Below are 22,214 nucleotides of genomic sequence, written 5' to 3'. Positions count from 1 at the left end.
CTTGGTCTAGCATCAAGGTCCGACCAGTATTTTAATTTGTGGTCTTTCTTAGATGAAATTGATTTCTTGATCCATGGAATTTTAGAATCAAACCAGCGTGGCCCCAAATGCTACATCAGATGGTCCAGTATATTCTAGCCAAAAGATGTTTGTGTGCCTTTACTCTATACTGATTTAAAGATTTAAAAAATCTTCCTAAAAAGAAATCTAAAACCCTCTTAATTGTGCTTGCCAACTGAAGTCTGGCATTTATGGTTTGCATTAACTTAATTTACTCCAGACTTTAAGCACAAGGCCATCTCCTTCTCATTTTATTTTTGACTCACTCAAGTGTCCTGCAGTTTTCTTTCTTGTAGCTGAAAGTCAGATCGTAGATGTGAGGCTGCATGGAGAACTGTCTCTGTGTATTTCAGTTTTACGTTTGTGTTGATGTCTGGCTCAGCTCTTTATCGACAACCACAAAACACACGGCAGGAACTTGGTCCTTTGGGGGGTTCACTGTTCCCCTTTCTTCCTCTTGGTCTGTCTTTCCTGCCTTCCTCTCCTTCTTCTTCATTTTTCTCTTCCTCTTCTTTCCTTCCTCCCCCCCCCCCTTTTTTTTTCTGGTGCAATTTGCTAAGTAACAACTAGTTAGCACTTAGAACAGAGGCCAGGAGTGTGGGACTGTGGAGATAGGGGTCCTTCCATGACGTGGCACTGAAGGCACTCAGAGTGCAGCTGCCGCCAATCCCTGACGGCCCAGGGCCCGAACGGTCCCCATTGGAGTTTGCTGTAGTCTTTGGGTTGTGGTTGTGAGTATTTCCTTAGAAAAGTCCTATACATATGTTGCCGGTGCAAGATGAACCTCCTTCTGTGTGTCAGCATATTCTCATGAATCACACAAACTGGCCCCGGGGAGAGGCCAAATGCACCAGCGGATGGTGGATGGTGCTGCAGTGGGAAGGTTTCTGACCTGGGATGCTCTCGGGAGAGCCCTCCCAGCCCTTCCAAGGGAAAAAACAACATCTATAGGGCTAGGCCACGTTCTGTGCAGTTTGGCTTTGAACTGGCCCTTTGCTTTGTAATTCAGTGTTTGTCTAGGAGAACACTGAGGTGGTTGGAAAAAGCCTTGGGATTTTCTGTAGATCTGATCTGCCCTCAGCCCAGTTAGCCAGAGAAGTGCTGAGTTTTGTGGAACTGAGATACTGGCTTTGCAGCTCTGAGTGAGGAAGGCGCCAGCCTGCCTTCCAACAGAAGGAAAAGCTCTAACATCACGGGCCATGAGAGCACCTCTGAAACAATAAGGAGCTCTGTTTCCCTTGCAATATACGTGTTGTCTAGTACGGTCGCCTCACTCTGTGAGCTAATTCCCTGCCACGGAAGAGAATGGCATTCCTCAGAGCAACGCCTCTCATAGCAGCACTGCAAGAGTCAACGAGAGAATGCACATCAGTAGAACTGCAGGGCTGGACCTGGAAAAGGATTTCAATAGCTGCTTACTCCTTCATTTAACAGATAGCTATTTGGCATGTCCTAGGGACCAGGACTGTGCTTGATGCTGGAAGATTTTTTTTTTAAGCTCTTTTTTTTTTTTAACTCTTTATTGGAGTATAATTGCTTTACGCTGTTGTGCCAGTTTCTGCTGTACAACAAAGTGAATCAGCTGTATTTATACACATATCCCCATATCCCCTCCCTCCCGCGACTCCTTCCCACCCTCCCTACCCCACCCCCTAAGTCATCACCCATCATCGAGTTGATCTCCCTGTGTTATGTGATGTTGGAAGATTTTGGGGGAGCACAGCAGACAAGCTCCCTGATTCCCTGGACTTTTATTTTCATTATTTTTTATACTCTTTGGGAATAAAGGTGTCTTAAAGCAGAAGCACAGTGAGGAGCAGACGAGAAGAAAATTCCCCAGAAACTCCAAAGGACCTGGCTCAAAACAAAGAGCGGAATTAAAATATTTGTAAAGCTTATAGCATTTCCAAGAGCGAGGAGAGGCTGCCAGCGTTGGGGTTTGGGTTTGGGAATTGGCGGGTTTCGTTGATTGTTGGATTGAAATGTGCAGTGTGATGCCAGGTTGAGTGATTCACGATTTACGATAACGTACCTGTGTTTAAGGCTGCATCTTTGTTTTCCCCTCCGGGTGTAACTGCGTTTCCTGAGGCTCCCTGGACAATCCCTCTGGCCCTGGGAGTCAGGGTCAGTGTCACCCTTGTGATGCTGGCTGGAGCTGCCACCTCTGTGCTCCAGGCTCCTGCCACTGCTACCCTGACTGCCTGCAGGAGTGTTTTCCTCTCGCGTTCACTTTCCTTAAAGGAGAAATAGCAGAAAGAACCTGTGCTAGGGTTCTCCAGAGAAACGGAGGATGTGTGTCTGTATATATAGATACAGGGAGATGTAGATATAGACGGATAGATTTATTTTAAGGAATCGACTCACATGATTGTGGGGGCTGGCAGGTCTAAAGTCTGCAGGGTGGGCCAGCAGGCTGGAGCAGGCTGGAGACCTGGGGCGGGGGGAGTGGATGCTGCAGCTGGAATCCACAGGCCTTCTGGAGGCGGAATTCCTTCTTCCTTTGGGACCTCAGGCTTTTCTCGTAAGGCCTTCAGCTGATGGGATGAGGCCAACCCGCCCTGTGGAGAGTAACCTGCCTTACTCAAGGTCAGCCGATTTAAATGTTCATCACATGTAACAAAACGCCTTTACAACAGCATCTAGACTGGTGTTGAGCAAACATCTGAGCCCTATAGCCTCGTTGGCATGCAAACATTAACCATGACAAAGCCCAAGAACGTTTCCTCAGTAATCTGCCCCTCGGTAGGGACTTGATCTCTGCAGATGGGCCTGCAGGGACCATGGGGCTGTGAAGGAGTGCTGACCCAGACAGCGGGGGAGCCCAGTCCTTGTCCAGCTGGCTGAGTGGCACTAGGCCCGTTTCTTCCTCTCTCTTACGTTTAGTTTCTCAGCACCATGTCAGTAATGCTCTAGCCCTTCCGGAGGCCTCGCTCGTCGTGGTCAGGGACCGTGTGTTTCTCATATTTGCCTCCACCCTGACACCTGGTCACGGTGCCGTAGAACACAATAGGCCTTCAATCAAAGTCGGCTGGATGGATGCGTGTGAAATAGGAGGGTGGAGTGATGGTAAATGCTCCTGGGTCTGCCACTCCCTAACGGGGCCTCTCAGAACAAGTCACATAGCCGTTGAAGCCCCAGGTCATTTGCAAATGAGAAAACGAGCCAAGTTCCCTTCCAGCAGTGAGAGTTTATTTTATGATACCAGTGACAACTCGGGCAAATGCTACCACCGTCATTATCACAGAAAAGCAGAAAGTTACCAGAGTAACTCCCCACGCGGGGGCCTGGGCCAAGTGCTGTTAAAGAGAATGAAAATGGCACAGTCCCAACCCTGTGGGAGCTCTGTGCTCCAGGGCTTAGCCATGTGGGGCTTTACAGAGCCTCAGGATGCCTGCAAAGAAATCACTGGAATCGACCCTTTATCTCATCTTTTCTTTCCCAAGACCTCAACAAGCGTGGAATTTTTGAAACCTTGCAGACAATGTGTGTGTGTCTGTGTGAGTGTGTGTGTGTATTTTTTACTGCATACACCGAATATAAATTTGGAAGTCAGGAATGCTCATCCACTGATTCCCATTAATACAGTGCAGGATGGTGTGCAGACACATGCCAAGCACTGGGGGACTTGGATGGTCACGACAGTAACGTCAGCAAGAGTGAACGCTCACGAGCACTTCCCCTGTGCAAGCGCTGTGCACCGTGCCCTGCATGCCTGTGGCTGCTGATTCTCTAGTGATCCCGTGGGGTGGGTACTGTCATCAGCTCGTTGCCAGGAGAGGAAACTGAGGCTTAGAGAGGCTAAGCCACGTGCCCGTGATCGCACAGCTATTAAGTGGCAGAGCTGTTACTTGAATCCAGATGTGTGTGCCCCGGAGGCTGAAACCCTTTGCTATAGGCTAATTCGGTGACCTTGGAACGGACATGTCACTTAACTTCTGAACTTCACTGCGTAACCCTGGAATGCAAGGAGGTAATCTCTCCAGTCCCTCCCGGATCTTAAGGGGTGAAGCCCTCCAGCTCAGGAAGCAGTGGGCCATTTCCACCACTCACCTCTCCCCGGAAGCAGGTCCTCGCAGAGTGTGAGTGCTGAGGGATGCTGAGTGACCCTGGCCCTGTGGGAGGTTAGCTGCAGGGACCTGTAGGAACCTGACCCAGTGGGAAGGGGCAGAGGGGAATGGCCAGCATCTCTTCTCTCCATCCACGCGTGTTTAGTCACCTACTTGAGGTGGAAGAAAGGAAACTGGAATTATTTTCCCATCTATTTCCAACCCTGCCTGCATCACTTTTTTCACGATTGTTTAATCTAGGTATGAGGAGAGGTGGACAGGGGCAAAAAATGGGGAGGATAGTTGTAGGCCAGTCTGGACCAGAATGGTTTGCACTTGATCCCCACTGGGATTTGGGAGTCACACGGCCTCTCGATTGACTCACATCCCCCATCAGCTGTTCCCCGCGTCTTCCTCCGATGAGCATCACTACTGAATGCAAGAAGCATCCCCCAAATCCTCATTCACAACCAGCCAATCCTGCCGAATGTGAAAATAACAGCAGGAAACACCGGCATTTATTGATCGCTCAGTATGAGACAGGCATTGGACCCAGCGCTTTCAAGTATCATCTTTATTTAATCCTGGCAACAATCTTATCAAGTAGATGCTAATGTTATTCCCACTTAAGGAAGGGGAAACTGAGGCTTAGAGCTTGTTTCAGGTTCCAAGTCTGATAAGAGGTGGAACTGGAACTTGCATTTGGGTCTTTCTGGCCCTGCCTCTGTACTCTTATCTGGGTCCGGTGCCCCCCTCCCTGGGTCTGACTGTGGTCTTTTCATCCAGCCTGCCAGTGTTCAGCCCTTGGCTCCTACCAGACACCCTGCAGCCCAGTGACTGGACAGTGCGAGTGTCAGCCGGGGATCACAGGACGGCGGTGTGACAGGTGTCTCTCAGGCGCCTCTGATTTCCCCCACTGTCAAGGTAGGGGAGACAGCAGCATGCCAGAGGGGGGACTCCTCTCCAAAGTGTATACAGCCAGCCTCTCAGAGAAGCTGGCAGACCCCTGCAGACCCACCACTGGTCACTACTACACTTTTGACTCTAATCTGCCTGGTTCCTCCCCAGTTTGGGTCCATTGAAAACTCATATACCAGTTATGCATCTTAAAGGAAATCTAAAAATGATTTATTCCTAAAATTTAATTTTTTTTTCGTGCATTATAAATTTGTGTTTCTTGATTTGCATGTCAATCCTCTGTGTAGCAGTGTGGTAAAGGTGACCCCTTTTAGCTAAGCCAAGTATTCTTGTCCCCCTTCCCAAAGCCAGGTGACTTCTCTCTGGTCCCAGGCACGGCACTGATGTGGCTGCTCCTTAATCCCCTGTAGGTGTTCCAGCAGGTCCCCTTGCAGGCAGGCAGAGCAGGGCTTTGCCAGGGTTTCTGTTCCTCTCTCTTGCCCACCACTGGCCTCCTGGGGCATGGTGTCTTCACACATCAGCCCAGGTGTGAGGGACCGGGGAGTGGAGTGAACCAGAATCTGTTTGGTTTGGAGAGAGTGAGCCAGGGAGGAAACACTGTCGTGGGTCGGTCCTCATCCCTGCGATGATACGAGAGACGAGAGTGTGCCGGGCTCGGTGATGCTGGGCACAGACCAAGGACGCCCAGGAATCTCCTTGTGCCCCCAGCACGTGCAGGCCCCCGTGGTGAGTAGCTTCTGACTGCTGCTTTCAGAGACCCTCTCTCTGTTGAGAAGCAGGTTTTGTGAAAGGCTGACCCAGACTTTGTGTCAGGAGACTGTGGTTTTCTCAGACCCCTTCCTGCTCTGATGGGGCTTGGAGCCTGGCACGCAGAGCTGTCTGAAGACAGGGCTGCAGCTCCAGCTTGAGTCCTCAGAACCTCGCTGACCAGGATCCTCTGGAGACCAGGCTTTCTGGCCGGTGGCCACAGCAGCCAGCCGTCAGAGGGGGCTGCTCGCCTTGGAGAAGGCCTGGGGGTCCCCGGAGAGGGAGGCTGTCCCGGGCTCGGTGTCCTCGCCTCCACCGGCTCGGGAGTGGAAGGAAGTGCTAAGCAGCGGGCTGAGGGGCTGGGAGCCAGGACGAGTTCCCAGAGCTGGCAGCTTGGGGAGGAGCCAAGGGTGGGGAGGGGCCAAGGGTGGGGCGGGGCCGGCTTGGAAAGCAACAAGGAGCTGGAAGGCTGGGTTACAGCAGAATTCGAGAGCCTCAAGCAAGAAGGAGACAGAGAATATCATCAAGGGGGAGGCGGAAGCAAAGAAAGAGGAGACAATAAAGGCAAAAAGTCTAGGGAACAACATGTAAGAAAACAAGATCACGTTATGGGTTTATTTAAATGATTTGAAAAAGCAGGCTCAGAGCAGGCTTACCCAAACTCTCTTCATTAAAAAAAATTTTTTTTATTTATCTGTTTGGCTGCACAGCTTGTGGGATCTTAGTTCCCTGACCAGGGATTGAACCCAGGCCCTCGGCAGTGAGAATGCTGAGTCCTAACCACTGGACCACCAGGAACTCCCTCTTCATGGTTAATGCTGTGTCATGGTGATACTGAGACACTGCAGGACCCTAATTTGTTGAAGAGAGATTACGTTGGGTTTGTGACACTATTTGCACTAAGGCAAGACAGCAGATCTATTAATTTTAGAAATAATTTTAGTACAGGTGGAGAACAGGGGGGTTGTGATAGTTAAAGAATTAAGTCATGGTTAACTAAGAAATGTGCTTAGAAATTCTGTAACATCTAATTGGACCGTTAAAAAGTCTGTTGGTACAATACTGCCCTCTTCTGGGTAATCGTAACGATGTTTAGAATTCTGGCATCTCGTTTCCCCAGTCTCCTCCTTTAGTAGTAGGCAGGGAATAGAGTTGTTCAGTGGCCAGAGGGGTGATTTGAGGATTAAGGACCACGAAGATTATTCGAGGTGTCTTTTTCTGAATCATATGCAAAGTCCTTGCCACCCATCCATCAAAAAATATAAATTTAGATGCACTAGTAAAACTTAAAAACAAAAACACACAAAAAACAAAACAAAGAAAACCCTTGAAACATCAAAACAAAGGGACAAACGAACATGAAAACCCCAGAGATTTAAACCACTTTTAAATCACATACAGGCTCCAGCAGTGTCTGTGACCCAGCCGGAACCCTGGACTCCAGTTTGGTAAGTAGAGGACTGTAAAAGGTTTGCGATTCTAACTATTGTTCTGCTACTTATTTAAGGCTGACACATTTGGGAACTTCCTGAAATTAAAAGTAAATTAAAATGAGATCTGAGGCCAAATGGCTTGAAGAGGCTGTTGCTCTTTTTCAAAGTACATATGTGAGACTGTGATTTTTTTGGTCAAAAACAAAAGACCACGGGTTTATTGAAACTTTGAATTGTAGAGCCCTAGCCTTCCTCTGAGGGTGTTGCCACCCCGGAGACCTGCACATAAGCCTGCCAACATAATTAAAATTAAGACAATCAGAGGCCAGTACACATTTAACTAAGCTGTCTGTGTACAAAGTATGTAATTGCAATTTATTTGCTATTGCTCCAAGCACCATGCTGTGGCATTCTGATTCGTTTTCTAAGCACTTTAGAAATTGTCTGTCTTCTTAGCTTCGGAGCCTGGAGAAGCTGGGACTCCAGGCCCTGGAGGGAAAGTGGGAGAGACGTTCTGCATCTTCACTATGGGTTCCATGACATTAAGCAAGGCAGTGACTCTCGCATATTACAAAACATACTTGCAGATAAACAGTTTTCTACTGACTCTCAGCAAGCTAATATTCAGATATTTTTCATTTAGATTTATAGTCCATGGTGTAACAGAATCAACAGATAATGACAGTGTTATAAATGAGTCGTTAAAAATTTTTTTCTTTTTCTGAATTTTCCAATTTTGTTCTGACCACATGTATGGATTATGTGTATAACAAATAAATATATAAGAAAACAAAAGCGATTAGCAGAGTGTTGAAATCAACCCAGTACTTTTATTCTGCTTGGATACACTTAATTTACTTTTCATGACTAAAATGTATTTCTGTGACAAGCTTTGCTCAGAACGCTTGTTTGGAAACCTCCTAATTCTGAGATGTCAAGCGTGAGTTTGATTTTCTTTTAAAGGGGCATTGCAGGTGCAAGCTTCACGTTGAAAGTCCCACTTGTAGCATCTGCAAACCATTATATTGGAATCTGGCCAAAGAAAACCCCAGTGGATGCTCAGGTAAGATTTGCTATGTACAATATTTTACTATATTGTAACTTCCTCTTGATTTTCTCTACCTCAGTGACTCAAATCACAAAAGAGCTATTCATTTAATCTGTTGTTTGTCTGAAATTCTGTATAAATGTTTTGATGTTTTTCCCCCCACTTTTGGCAGAGCTTCTGTCATTTTCAAAATCTCAGCAAGGGATTTATATCCTGTTTCCATATGTATTATGTTGTCTGTGACTGCAGCTGCTTGATAAATGGTTTTTCCACCTCGTTTTTATAATCCATACCTTCCGGTTTAATTTTATTTTCATTTTATGCTTAGGACTGAAGCCAGGATAGAAACTTAAAAACACCAAGCTAAAAAAGGCTAAGTGGATTGAATATCCTCCAATAGCTTATATTTTCATATAAGCATATCAATAATGACCTTGACATTAGAGTCATTTAAAAATCCCATGATGTCGCACCATTTGTCTTTTATGAGTGCTCATAAACGAACCAGTACTCCTTATAGGTAGATGGTATTGACCTGGCTGTTGGGTTCTGTTGACCCCAGAAAGCAGTCCAGTTTCAAGCCTGACTGGTGTAAACTGGAATTCTGCTGAAGCATTCTAGAAAGTGACTGCTCGTGTAGTATTGCTGGTATGTCCTATTCCCAGAGCCGGAACTGTCCTTTGTGTAGCTTTGGCCCAAGGATGCTCTCTTATCTTCCCAGAATGCCGATGCCATGTGGCGGGAACCGTGAGCGGAATTGGAGAGTGTGGACAGGTAATGTGGGCCGATTTTTCCTGGGATGCTGGTAGAATAGAATAGCGGTTACTTACGGGGTTTCTGCAGGAGGGTGTTAGTGCCTCTGTAATTGTATAGCACGTGGCCATCTTCATGGAAGTTTTCAGATCCCGGCTACTCTGCTTCATATGACACAATGAGCCAGTCTGAAATCTTGAAGATTAGCAAATTTTGTAATCTCACCAAATTTTGTCATCCGCTATTGTTCTGCAGTTGGATGGTGACTGTCACTGTAAGTCCCACGTCGGTGGTGATTCCTGTGACACGTGTGAAGATGGATATTTTGCTTTGGAAAAGAGCAATTACTTTGGTTGTCAAGGTAAATCCCTCCAGGGAGTCCTGAGTAAGGCATAAGGACAAAAGATGGACAAAGACTGGCAGAATAACCTTGCTTCTGAGTTCACTGTCTTCTTGCAGACTTTCTGATGGAATGGGATTGAAAAGTTCTGTCCAGGGAAATTGGCCAAACAGTCCCTTAAAGCTAGAAATAAATTGCAAACAGAGTTGCTTCCACTTTTCTTCTACCTGCACACTGTTGGTTTAATTATAAAAAAAATGTAATTGGGATGAGGGAAGTCATGGGGAAGATCTAAGTAACATCAAGACTTTTATGTTATGTTATGTTATGTTATTTTTTATTTTTTGGCCATGCCCTGTGGCTTGTGGAATCTTAGTTCCCCGACCAGGGAACGAACCCGGATTCTTAGCAGTGAAAGCGCCAAGTCCTAACCACTGAACCATCAGGGAATTCCCAAGACTTAGTAATTGTAAAGATAAGTTTTGAAATATTAAAAAAGCTCACACAAGATAATATTGTGTTAAATAATACCTTTGCAGGAGGGGTCACCCCCGCAAGGCTACTCTGGTGTCGGCGGCAGGCTCTCCTTAGCACCCACTGTTTACAGTAGCGCTGTGTTGTGAAACCGTGTTTAGCTCTTGGGCTGCTGCCCCGTTACATTAGACCACGGTGTTGGAACTGGCCTCCAACTGGCACACCTCCAGCTTTCAAGTGGGCTCGTGGAGGACGTGCCATCTTACTTTGGGAGGTTCCTGCGTATTTCAAACACCTGCTGTGTAAGACGTGGCAGGGGAGAGAAGGCACAGCCCTGCACCCCCGGGCTTCCTGATTTCCACTTCTCATAGGGGGAGGGGAAGCCTCCAGCATGGAGATGCTCTGACGGGTGACCACGGCTGTTTCCTGACTCTCAGGGTGTCGGTGTGACCTTGGTGGAGCCGTCACCCCTGTGTGCAGCGGGCCCTCCGGAGTCTGCCAGTGCCGAGAGCACATTACAGGGGAGGCCTGCCAGCGGTGAGTCTTCTCGGAGGTCCCCTCTGTGTGATCCTGTGAAGGCTGTCTCAGAGCCCAGTCTGTGCCGACGGTTCTGGCGGGGAGAGAAGCGGTCCCAAGGGGAGAGGGCCCGTGAGGCTGTACTGTCATTTGCAATCTGGACACTTGTCAATGAGGCCCATTAAAGCAGGAGGTAAAGTTGCCCTAAAAATGGCTCCACTTTGTAGATCACAGGTGGCCTCACTGGAAAGTTCCCAGAGGTGCAAAAAGCCAGGCGGGTGAGACTTGGGCTGGATGCACGAGGTGGGTTCCAACGGCCGAACCTCCATGTGAACGTCACTGCCTGGAGGAGCCCAGCAGATGCAGCTCCTGTGTCTCCCTTGGGACCGGTGACTGTGCGGCTTGCGGGCTGGGGGTCAACACGACTTTAGAAGTGGGAAGAAGTCCCTCATCTCACGCAGAAACAAATTAAAGTGAACAGTAGGAGCGATGGAGCGCAGTGGAGACTGAGGTCCCAGAGGGGCTATAGCGGGTGTGGAGCACGCCGTCTCTGTCTTGCCTGTTTAGCAGTTTCTGTGTTTATCTGAAACCATGATCCGTCCCTAATTGTCCATTTGCGGAAGGATGAAAATTTTTAATATTCTGACTTTTAATCACGCACTGAAAGTCTTGTGAAATGCAACTTCTAACTCTCAAGTATCTTCACTACTTCTCATTGTCAGCAGGTTAGTAAAGAGATCTTTAATGTAATCAAGGCGAACCATCTGTGTTTAAAATGTTTCTCTCCTTTTCCTTGACGTTTCCAACATTTGAATTCTCAGGGTCAGAGCAGCTCAGCTGTGCTTTCTTCCATAGTTTCTAAATGGCAGTCACAGGGGCCTCGTAGTAAAATATATGTGAAGAAAGGCATGTCTGTAGTTGTGTTTTCCTGCAGACGAGCAAGGCTCACAATGAAACAGAGGAACTTTGTAAGTTGTCTCAGAAACATTTTTCCACCCGTGTTTTACCTCTTTCCACCCTCCTGTTAATAAAGTGAGCTTACCCCTACTTAACCAGCATGACTTTTTTCTCCTTCCGCTACATAGGTGATTGGCTAATTTGGCAGTTGAAATAATGCCTCAGAATAAATTACCCATCTGAGGCCAAGATATTGACATTACAGCCAATACATATATATGTGGAATTTAGATTTATTTACGATAACTGAAATAGAAGGATAGCAAACCAGCAACATGGATGCTACAGCACCTTTCTTCCAGGCTGAAAAATCTTGTGTCTTTTTGTCCTAAGTTCCTCCAAATGTTTGTGATGTTATCTGTGAATTTTTAATTTTTCTTACAAGTTTAGAAAGCATTCACGCTCACTTTGTTTTCTAACTAGTTTTTGTGATAATGTAATGTGTTCATTGTAAAATTTTAATGAGTATCTAAAAGTAAAAAGGCAAAGGAAAATCTTCATTCCACCACCCAGAGATAACCTCTTTTAATATTTTTTTGTATATTTTCAAAGCTTTTTCTATGAATAAAAATTAGTATTGTATTTTATCATATAATTTATATCAGTTTCTTCACATGATATCATAAACATTTTCCATTGTAATTAAGTAGTGTTCAAAATATTTAATGCTTATATAATATTTAATAATTTCTTTATTTTATAATTGTACATATATATTGTTTCCAAGTTTTCGCTGTTATAGACATCAATTTATGTTAATTTTTGACCCTGTAAAATCATTCTTTAGAATATATTCCCTGAAGTAGAATTATGAGGTCAATGGGAATGAACATTTTTAAGGATCTTCATAAATTACCTCCATAAATTACCTTCATAAATTGTGACCATTCCTAAGTCTACTTGGCAGTATAGGAGCATGCCCTTTTATTTCCCTTGACCAATTGACCTTTATGGCTTTAAATGCACTAACAGCTATTAGCTTGGGACTAGAGTGTCAGAATGTGCCATTTTGAAGAACTTCAAGTAGTTTGAATATAAAATGTCACAAGCGTTATGAAAATAAAATGTCTAACAAGCGTTAGAATATTTTTGATGCTTCTCTGTGACCGCCATTATTGGATTCTTGAAAGGAGTCCATTTATAGACATATAATTTAAGTGTTGACCAAAAAAAATGCACCATGTAAGAGTTGCACGTTGTTTTATTTGGGGCAAAATGAGGACTGCAGCCTGGGAGACGGAATTTCAGATAGCTCTGAGAATCTGCTCCACAGAGGCGGGGGGCAGATGAGTACATATGTGCTTTTGGTGAAAGGACAGTACATGCAATCAAGCATATATTTTTTTACAGAAGGTTCTGCTAGTCTCGTGCAGGTTACTGCTAGTTAGGAGGAGCAGATGTCACCATGAAGGATTTTAGTGCTTTTCTAGATATGAAGAGATGCAAGAATTGGGCTCATAAAATTGGCTCCTGAAAATATCTAACTCTCTGAAGACCTGTTCTGCCAGTTTTTTCCCAGAGCACGGAGGGCCTCATTTCTGCTCTCCACCCTGAACTCCTTTCAGGGGGTGTTGAAAGTCAGCAGCTGCAGCAGCTCGTGGTTTAATCCTTGTAGAGGCAGATGGCAAGTGCCAAGGGCGAGTGCCAGTTTGTAGCTGGCAAGACAAAGCAAGGCATAGAGAAGTCGTCCTAATGACCAAAATATATATGCATATGTAGAGAAAATGTGTCTAACTTGTAAACTTAGCATACAAAGTATTTTATGTCGTGGTCACTGTTACATCTGCAGTGCTTAGCAACAGTGCCTGGCAAAGATATTCATATTTGTGTGATCAGTGAATATGAGTATCAATGAGTGAATTTATGGTAAATAGCCCACTTCGACTTTGCTAAATGGTTGGCAAGCATTTAGAACATTTTAAAGAGTGCTACCACTGTGGGTTGTTCTAAGTGCTTTTCACATTTGACTGCTTGGAATGAGGAATATTGGGTGTTTTCTGTGAATGTTTGTATGAGTGAAAGCAATAATTTAGAGAAAAAGCAGGCCCCCCTCTGCCGTCCTTATTTAACGCGTTCTGCCAGTTTGGTGGGAGCTCTTTCAGTGATAACTGTTGGGGTTAAAGGATGTCTGATTATCACGAACCTCACTTGCCGTATCCACATTTACTTTTTGTTTGTAAAAGACCTGAAAACAACTATTATTTCCCGAATTTGCATCATATGAGGTATGAGATTGAAGACGGCACTACACCCAATGCAAGAGCACTTCGGTTTGGATTTGATCCCCTGGAGTTTCCCGACTTCAGCTGGAGGGGGTATGCGCAGATGACCTCGGTACAGGTAAGCAGCCCATACACTTGCCCACAGCCCTCTCAGTGAGCCCCCCAAAAGGTGAACTCTCCCCAAAACAGATTCCAGGACTCTTGTTCTCGAGAGTGTGGATGGGGTTCAGGGGAAGTTTGGATTTTAACGGATAAGCATATATATCGATTTCACAGCTTACTGTTGCTTTAATTTGGCCACCGAATCAGAAAATGAAGGGATTAAAGAAAGATGGTATTTATCTCTGGAGATGTTTTATAAGAAGTTTTCCAGATGAAATTAGGCTATCTTTTAACATGAGAGACATTTTTCTTTAAAGCCATTTGTGGAGAATAAAAATGAGTTGACTTAATTCCAATAAGGCCTGTATTGCTGATTTTTTTTTTCACTTTATAAACTCTGAATTACTATGTGAACAGAAACTAAGATAAAGGAGGTGTTTTAGTCCTCCGTTTTCCTAGTCCTCTATTTAAGTCCTGCTATTTAATTTTTCTTTCCCATGTTTCTCCTGTCCTTCAGTCTTCTCTACCGTATCTATCTCTCTTGGTTTTGCAGTGGAGTAATTAAGGAATGTACACATTGTCCGTTTACCTTTCGAACTTATGTAACATTTATAACTGAACATTTCTGTAGAGTCATTGAGTAGTTTTGTCCTCAGAAATTCTCTTTGAGGTTGCTTTCTTCAAGCTGTTTCTCAGTGGAGAAATTCAGAATAGAAGAGGCAGATTGATGATGGTAGCTCAGTATGTGTCCTTAGCAGATTCAGGACTAGCGCTTGCTATTTCTAAGTCGGGCAGCCCTTTGAGAAACAGGGATGGGGTCACCGATCCCTAGGAGGCCCTACTGATGCTAATGTTGCTTCTTGCCTGGCGAAGTCCCCCATCTAAGATGCCTGTCGATAACAGCACCTAGGACCTTAAGACACCTCACTGTTTTCTCCTTCTCCCCAAATGCAGCAATTCAGTTTCCTTAGTTCCCTGCTCTTACTTCATTATTCAGAAAAAAGCAGTCATGTGATAGGATGTGAATGACTAAGAGCCCGGTCAAGGTGTATACCTCCTCACTGGTGTTTGCAGTTTGGAAGAATAGCTGGTTAACACAGAGGATTGAATTTCTAATGATGGGTTTTTCTGTACGTATTTTTAGTCAGAGGACTTGGGTGGTGTCCCCTGGAACCACCACTTCCTTTACTCTGCCCTTCATACAGTCTCGTGTTTTTATTTTCCAACGTGGAACTAACCCTTAAAGATGAATTCCGTCAAGTTGAGAGGGCCAGTTGGAGTTCCTCAGTGTGGTCAGCTGCAGCTCCTGGTCCCAGAGCAAGGGATTCTACCCAGCATGAGTCTTTATTGTCACAGATGTCTCATTCAACAGAAGTCCCCTTCATGTCAACCAAAGGAGCTGAAGGGAAGACCTAAAGAACTACTGATTTAGACGTTTCCACATTTCATAAACTTTCCTTGGGCCGCAGCTGGACCTGGACATGTGGTCTGTGGTTCAGAATTGAAATAGTCTAGTCTCTCCTTCCAGATCATGGGCCCAGCAACATTTACGTGGCATTGTGCCAGCAAAGGGGCCCGGGGACCAGCCAGGACCCCCTGTCTGCAACAGAGAGCCCATATTCTTCTCTGATAGGGACTGAGAGAAATTCCATATGATTTAGCAGGCATATTTTAGTTACCTCCAGATTTCATCACTAATGTGTCTGGGGTCTTATAACCTCTCCCTAGCCACCGTTGGTTTCTGTGACTGTTTCAGATCTTACGTATGTGAAGTGGACTCTGGAGTGGTCTCCCTCTGGGGCTGGTGGTGTTAAATAATATGCTTTCTTTTCCTTCTCTTCTGCCTTTTATTTCTCCCAGCCAGTGGTGGTTGCCCCTGTCACTGTGGCTTTCCTTAAACTAATCCATCTAACATTCTGCTCTGTCTGCCTGGTTACTAAAAGGTCAAAAGAGGATCTCGGTTGCTGAGGGAGTAACTTTAATTGTAAGTGATTTTAATTTATTGGCTGACTTGCCTGTTTTCATCTTCCAAAGAGTCAGTCACTTGGTGCTTGTTGAGTGGGTGTGAATGTGTGTGTGTTTGAGTGTGTGTGTGTGTAGTTTCACTTCAAGCTCCGTACTGAAACTTGAATACAGTCACTGTTTGGCTAGCATTTCTTTTAACCACTTGGCTCTTCTATACTTTGTGGGGTTTTTGTATTTTTCAGAATGAGGTAAGGATTGTGTTGAACGTGGGGAAGTCAAGTCTCTCCCTGTTTCGTGTTGTTCTGAGATATATTAACCCTGGAGCTGAAGCAGTATCCGGCCGTGTAACTATTTATCCATCCTGGACTGAGGCAGGTGGGTAAATTTTCAAGCCCCTTTTGGATGAAGAAGTGGTTAATTAGTGAAACATTTTCTCTAATTTTCACAAAGTTGATCTCGTTAGAAAACATGAAGCCTGGAATGTAGTCTGATTGGGACACAGAGGCCCTGTCCTTTGTACCTTTTCAATCTCTAAACATTCTGTATATTTAAATTTTGCTGTTAAATTTGTTATTAACTGTCATTTAAAAAACCAGTGTAATAACCTGTGTACCTTGGCTGAACCCCATGGGTTATGATATCACCACCAGGCAAGGCTAATGTATAACTCATTCAGATAGCGTGGGTGTCACCTTTGTGGTGGTATTTGAGCGGCCTTGGCCTGTGGCCCTAAATTCTCCCGTTGTTTCAGGCAAAGCAAGTAGTTCGAGAAGAAATGGGTGCGGAAAGGAATTTCTGAGATGAATGGGGTAAAGCATGAAGCCTGAGAGAGCTCCAGGGAGGAACGTGCCAGCCTCAGTCAGGGTGAGGGATTCCTGAGGGCGGAGGTGGAGCCCAGTCAGATCGCAGACCTTACCACAGTCAGGGACGAGGCCTGGAAGTCTGTTCTGGAAAGAGTGAGGGCTTCTAAGAGTCCTGGAAACAGACTCCAGGAACAGACTACTAGGAATTCCACGAGGACACAAAATGGCGCCAATGGAAGTATAATTTAGGGCAGAAATTTAAGCGTCTTTGTTTAGAATCCACAGCAGAGCCGGACTTGGGAAAGAAATGATGTTCCTTGTTGTGTAAGCCAAGCTTGTAGGGCTGAAGGTTGATTAGCCAGTAACTAATAGGAAGAACTGGCAAGGTTGCTCTGTCATTTACAGAGTCCTTTGGCATCCATGTCCTCACATGATAAGAACGTTGTGCAACGAAGAGAGTTAAGGAGGAAACAGCTGGGAGGCGTAGTAAATTTTCTAAGCACACAGCTGGTCTTTGCAGGAGAGACCCAGTCTTCAGATCCCAGATTCTTTCTTACAGACCCACTGCCTCCCAGGGCATGGTGCCATCAGCAGTTTGCCCTCCGTTAACTCAAACAGTTGGAATACATTGTGGTTTGTTTTCTTGTCCTCTGGGACACCTTTCCTAAGCCCCCACGTCTGAGTCAGGAGCCCAGTTGTGTATTTATTCCTTAGTAACCTGTGCCTCCTCCCAGATACCACTGCCCATGCTGTACCATATTTTCTCCTGGTCCGTAACCCCCCACCTCCCCTGTCCCCACTGTCAGGGAGCGAAGGCCATGCTGGCTGTGTCCACTGCCTTGTCCCCAGAACCTAGTTCCAGCCCTGACACCTAGTGGGCCCCGTAGATGTTTGTAGAACAGGAGAGTGAGTGCAAGTATTTGGAGTAAACATTTCTTCTAAAGAAAAAGCCTCCATTGGACTCCAATGCAACAGTTTTGCTTCTGAACCTTCTACAGAAGGTCCTATGTTTGTTTAATGCAGAAGAAAACATTGCATCCTGAAAACAAAAGAAAACCAAAACTTTTTCTTATTTCAAAATGAATACCCATTCTTCAACAGAAATTAAAAAATTTTTAATTATATATAAACAAAAAGGAAAAAGTAGTTTAGTATCTAATGTGATATATTGAATCCTTACTATGTGCAAAGAACTTTACTAAGCAGTTTACATGTCTTAATATATTTAATAAATTTAAAAATGACTCATAATCCCAGCATAGATAGCCACTGCTAACATCTTATCAGTATCTTTTAGTCTGTTTTATACATAGGCATATGCAATCATGCAATTGTTGAAAATAAGATCAGTAAATATAATCAGTTCCTATGATCAGTAAACCATCTGAAACTTTTTCAGATGTAAACTGAGTGTTCAAAGCCGAATATCTAAAATCAGAACACTGACTGCTAGAAAAATGCCATAAGCAATTCTTTTTATTTCTGATAGGTGCTGCTCAAAGCAAAGAAATCATCTTCCAGCCGAGTAAGGAGCCGGCCTTTGTCACCGTACCCGGAAATGGTTTTGCAGATACATTTTCAATTGTACCAGGAACATGGACCACTTGTATTAAGGCAGAAGGAGTCCTCCTGGTAAGAGATGGTTTTGAGTGGAGATTCTTCCCACCTGAGAGGTGGTCCATCCATAGTGACCCTCGGTGACCAGAAGATAGAAAAATCATAGCTGGTTCCCTTTTAGACACAGGAACCTATGGTGACATTTGCCCTCAGATGACATAATGACATAGGAACCAAGTTAAAATAGCTTTTATATTCTTCCAGCCAGCTTCTCATGGGCTAAAAAAAATTTTTTTTAAACTCATAATGGCTGAAAGTTATCAAAATAAATGCAAAACCTTCATAAGCATATGTCCCAGCCTTTCAAAAGTTTCTTTGGGACTTTTCATCATGAATCAGAAGCGTGATGAAAGAAAAAAGAAAAAAATTAACCTCTCTGGGAATTGTGCAGAATGAATCAGAAGGAGCTAGAGGAAGAGAAGATCCTAAAATCAATGAAGTTCTTGGTGGTGAAAAGAGAAGGGAGAGATGAAGAGCCAGTGCCTCTTGGTGATGTGCTTCCTGCCTCCTTCTGCCTTGACCGTGGCAAGAGCATCACCAAACAGATTGCCTTGGACAAAGAACTCTTCATCAGGGGAAGGGCTGTGTCCTTGCACATTAATAGAGTAGCCAGAGAGGCCAGGGGAGTTGCAGGGATGAAACCTGCTACCTCAGATGCCCCTCTTTTATGTCTGCTTTCACTTATAGCAAGGTCTTTCAAAATAGTCTTTGGCAATACTTGGTTTCATGCACTCAGAATGGAAAACATATAGCTGTTCCTCCTGGCACAGCTCTTTTGATTGGCTAAATGACAAAATCTCGGGCAAGTCCCTTAACTCCAAGCCGGTGCCGTACAGTAGGGACCATGCTTATCCATGTATGTCCTTTATAAGATCCATGTAGGGATCTTATAGAGGTAATGTGAAGGTTTAAGCTGTTCATTCAATCCCTATTTTTCTTGCACTTCTTGGTAGAAAGCTTTGTTGCTTTACTAAAGTTTAAGAGTGTTTCACTGGTGTTAGACATGAGGAAGAGGAAAATTCCATTGAGGCCAGTAATGGGGCACAAAGTTGGACTAATGGAAAGAAGTTCATGGTAAAACTTACTGCATAGGCATGGAATATTCTTCATGGGGTTTAGCCACTGCAATTGTGTCATAATTCGTATGTATGCGTCACAATTCGTACATTATGATCTCATTTTCTCTAAAAATATTTTATTGAGCACTCATTATCAACCTTTACTGTTTTAGGATCTATGGGACCATAAAGTAGTGAGGAGATATGATCCCAACCAAAGGAAGCTTACTAATAGAGCAATAACCATTTTAAAATTAATATTAGAGAAATGCAAATCAAAACTATAATGAGGTATTCCCTCACACCGGTCAGAATGGCCATCATTAAAATGTCTGCAAATAACAAGTGCTGGAGATGGTATGGAGAAAAGGGAACCCTTCACTGTTGGTGGGAATGTAAATTGGTGCAGCCACTATGGAAAATAGTATGGAGGTTCTTTAAAAAACTAAAAATAGTGTTGCCATATGATCCAGCAGTTCCATTCCTGGGCATGTACCCTGACAAAACTCTAATTGGAAAAGATACATGCACCCCAGTGTTCCTAACAGCGTTATTTATAGTAGCCAAGATGTGGAAGGAACCTAAATGTCCATTGACAGATATATGGATAAAGAAGATGTGGTGCATATATATGCAATGGAGTATTCGCCATGAAAAAGAATGAAATACTGCCATTTGCAGCAACATGGATGGACCTAGAGATGATCATACTAAGTGGAGTAAGTCGGAAAGAGAAAGACAAATACCACAGGGCATCACTTGTATGTGGAATCTAAAATATGACACAAATGAACTTATTCACAAAACAAAAACGGACTCACAGACGTAGATAACAAACTTATGGTTACCAAAGGGGAAAGGGGACGGGGAGGGATAAATTAGAAGTTTGAGATTAGCAGATACAAGCTATGGTATATAAAATAGATAAACAACAAGGTTCTACTGTGTAGCATGGGAAGCTATACCCTGTAATAAACCATAATTGAAAATAATATGAAAAAAAGTCTTCTTTTTCAGCCACGTATATGTATGAAACTGAATCACTTTGCTGTACACCAGAAACGAACACAACATTGTAAATCAACTATACTTCAATTAAAAAAATTTAAATTAAACCCCACTCAGGTAGTAAGACCACTGAGCCCCTCCTTTCCCCTCCTGTGCATTCTCCCCTTCTCTATTATAGACAATTTGAGGGCTGCGAAGAGAGAAGAGCCTCCTGGCCCGTGTACAAGTCTCACCATTGTGACGGACGTTCCTTCCCTCCCTCCCTTGGCAGCTGGGCGGTGATGCCAGGATTGGTAGAAGCCCAGACCCTGCCCTTTCCTTAAGAGCTGCTGCTCTGAGTTCCCGCTCTGGGCTCCACTTGGCGCCCTCAGGGCAACATGTTCTTCCTCTCTGGCCCTAGGACAGGCAGGGGGCCAGTTTCAGGCTATGATCACCAGGATCACAAAACATCACTTTTTTACACGAAGCCAGGAGAGCGTTGCTCTGGTATCAAAATAAAAAGCCAGAATATGTGATCTACAATTCAGGGTTCTATAGGATGAAGGCAACCAGCATGTCAAAGGAACATCTCCTCGGTTGATGGTTTATTATTATCTTTATTTTTGAATTTATTAACAACCCAGAAGAACCGGTAAAACTTTCCCTGAGATTTGAAAATAAAAATGTTTGCCTAAGGCGCTTATCTCCAATGCTTAAAGTACCTGTGATGGGATGCTTTGTGTGTTCCGGTGAGTCGGGGGCAGAACAAAGCCGTTGATGTGGGGAGTTTAACTAGAGTGCTTCACCTGGTTATTATTAGTTTAGCTAGTCTGCGTAGCTATTTCATTACTAACGTAGGGCCGCCCTGCCAATGAGTAATCATCCTTTTGGTCTTTATTTCCTAGGACTACCTGGTGCTACTCCCCAGGGACTACTATGAGGCCCCCTCGCTGCAGCTGCCGGTCGCAGAGCCGTGTGCCGACGCAGGTCCTCCCCAGGAGAAGTTAGTATGGGCAGCAAGTGCATCACAGGGGTCCTCTAACTCAGGAGCCTTGGGTGGAAGGATTCTCAATAGGCTTCAGGGTGATGACTGCACAGAATGCTCTGGTTAATGACTTAATTGTGGTTTTTCTCTGTGGCAGTGACTGTCTTTCATGTAAGACTCACAAAGTACTTTGCACACAGCATCTGTGGCTTAAGAGTGACTCGCACCCTCTCGCCTGAGGAAGTGGCCATATATGCCCAAGTATCACCCTCAGGGTCATGTATCCGGTGAGGGGAAGAGCTTAAAATCGAGTCTAGGTTTGTGGACCTTTGCTTCTCCCATTCCTCATGCAGATGCAAAGTGGCCACCCGATTCCTGTAGTAAGCACTTAGTGAGAGTTTTTTGAAGAATGATGAGGCAATGAATGAAAGAATGGAATGGATAAGAGCCCCGGGGATGCCCTGTGATGCTCTGTGTTCTGTTCTCAGTCGTAACTTGTGTTTTGTTGTTGTTGTTGAAGTTGCTTGCTCTACCAGCATTTGCCAGTGACCCGATTCCCCTGTGCCCTGGCATGTGAGGCCGGACACTTCCTGCTTGATGGGGAGCCAAGACCCTTGGCAGTGAAGCAGCCCACCCCCGCACACCCAGTCATGGCGGACCTCAGTGGAAGAGAGGTGGGGCAACCTTTTCTTTACTGTCAAAACTGTTACTGCTTCCAGTCTGTCTGCTGAAAACCCTTGGCCGCAATTGCTTCTCACATTCAGGGGAACCTGGAAGGCTTCCTCAGAGGTGTTAATTCAAGGTGTGCAGAGTTCTGTGATTCGGGCTGGGCAGTCCACCGCACTGAACCGTGGGCAGACTAGTCTCCCCGCGATAGATGTGGTGGGGAACATGGGCGACCACAGAATCCTTTCCTTTTGATTCTCTGGACTTATAAGGGGGCATCATGTGCTCCCTGATTCAGGGCACGATCTTTCTACAAGGCCTCCAGAAATTACACAGCTTACCCTAAAAGGATACAGTGCTCCCCGACTGCTCATCCCCTCAGGCTAGGTGATTTGTAGCAGCTGAATTCCTTGAGCTCAGCATCTGGAACTGCTACACCCAAAGGCACCTCCTTCATGGCTCGGAGGACAGGTTACTACAAGTCTTGGCATTACTTTTCTTCCAGGAGTTTTTTGAG

The 22,214-nt window shown here is 44.9% G+C and overlaps 1 protein-coding gene across 6 annotated transcripts in view; it reads left to right on the top strand.

The window, feature by feature from the left end:
* Positions 1–22,214, top strand: part of LAMA3 (laminin subunit alpha 3) — a 216,759-nt gene that overhangs the window by 84,158 nt on the left and 110,387 nt on the right. For all 6 annotated transcript variants that reach the window (XM_057698310.1, XM_057698305.1, XM_057698304.1 and 3 more), the window contains 11 exons: positions 4,893–5,030; positions 7,173–7,219; positions 8,168–8,267; positions 8,974–9,026; positions 9,261–9,366; positions 10,257–10,356; positions 13,476–13,632; positions 15,824–15,956; positions 17,874–18,016; positions 20,952–21,049; positions 21,552–21,705. In XM_057698310.1, the coding sequence (XP_057554293.1) occupies positions 4,893–5,030; positions 7,173–7,219; positions 8,168–8,267; positions 8,974–9,026; positions 9,261–9,366; positions 10,257–10,356; positions 13,476–13,632; positions 15,824–15,956; positions 17,874–18,016; positions 20,952–21,049; positions 21,552–21,705 (1,229 nt within the window). The remainder of the gene's footprint in view (positions 1–4,892; positions 5,031–7,172; positions 7,220–8,167; positions 8,268–8,973; positions 9,027–9,260; positions 9,367–10,256; positions 10,357–13,475; positions 13,633–15,823; positions 15,957–17,873; positions 18,017–20,951; positions 21,050–21,551; positions 21,706–22,214) is intronic.

This window comes from Hippopotamus amphibius, chromosome 11 (genome assembly GCF_030028045.1).
Source record: "Hippopotamus amphibius kiboko isolate mHipAmp2 chromosome 11, mHipAmp2.hap2, whole genome shotgun sequence".
NCBI lineage: Eukaryota > Metazoa > Chordata > Mammalia > Artiodactyla > Hippopotamidae > Hippopotamus > Hippopotamus amphibius.
This window is presented reverse-complemented; position numbering and strand designations above follow the sequence as displayed.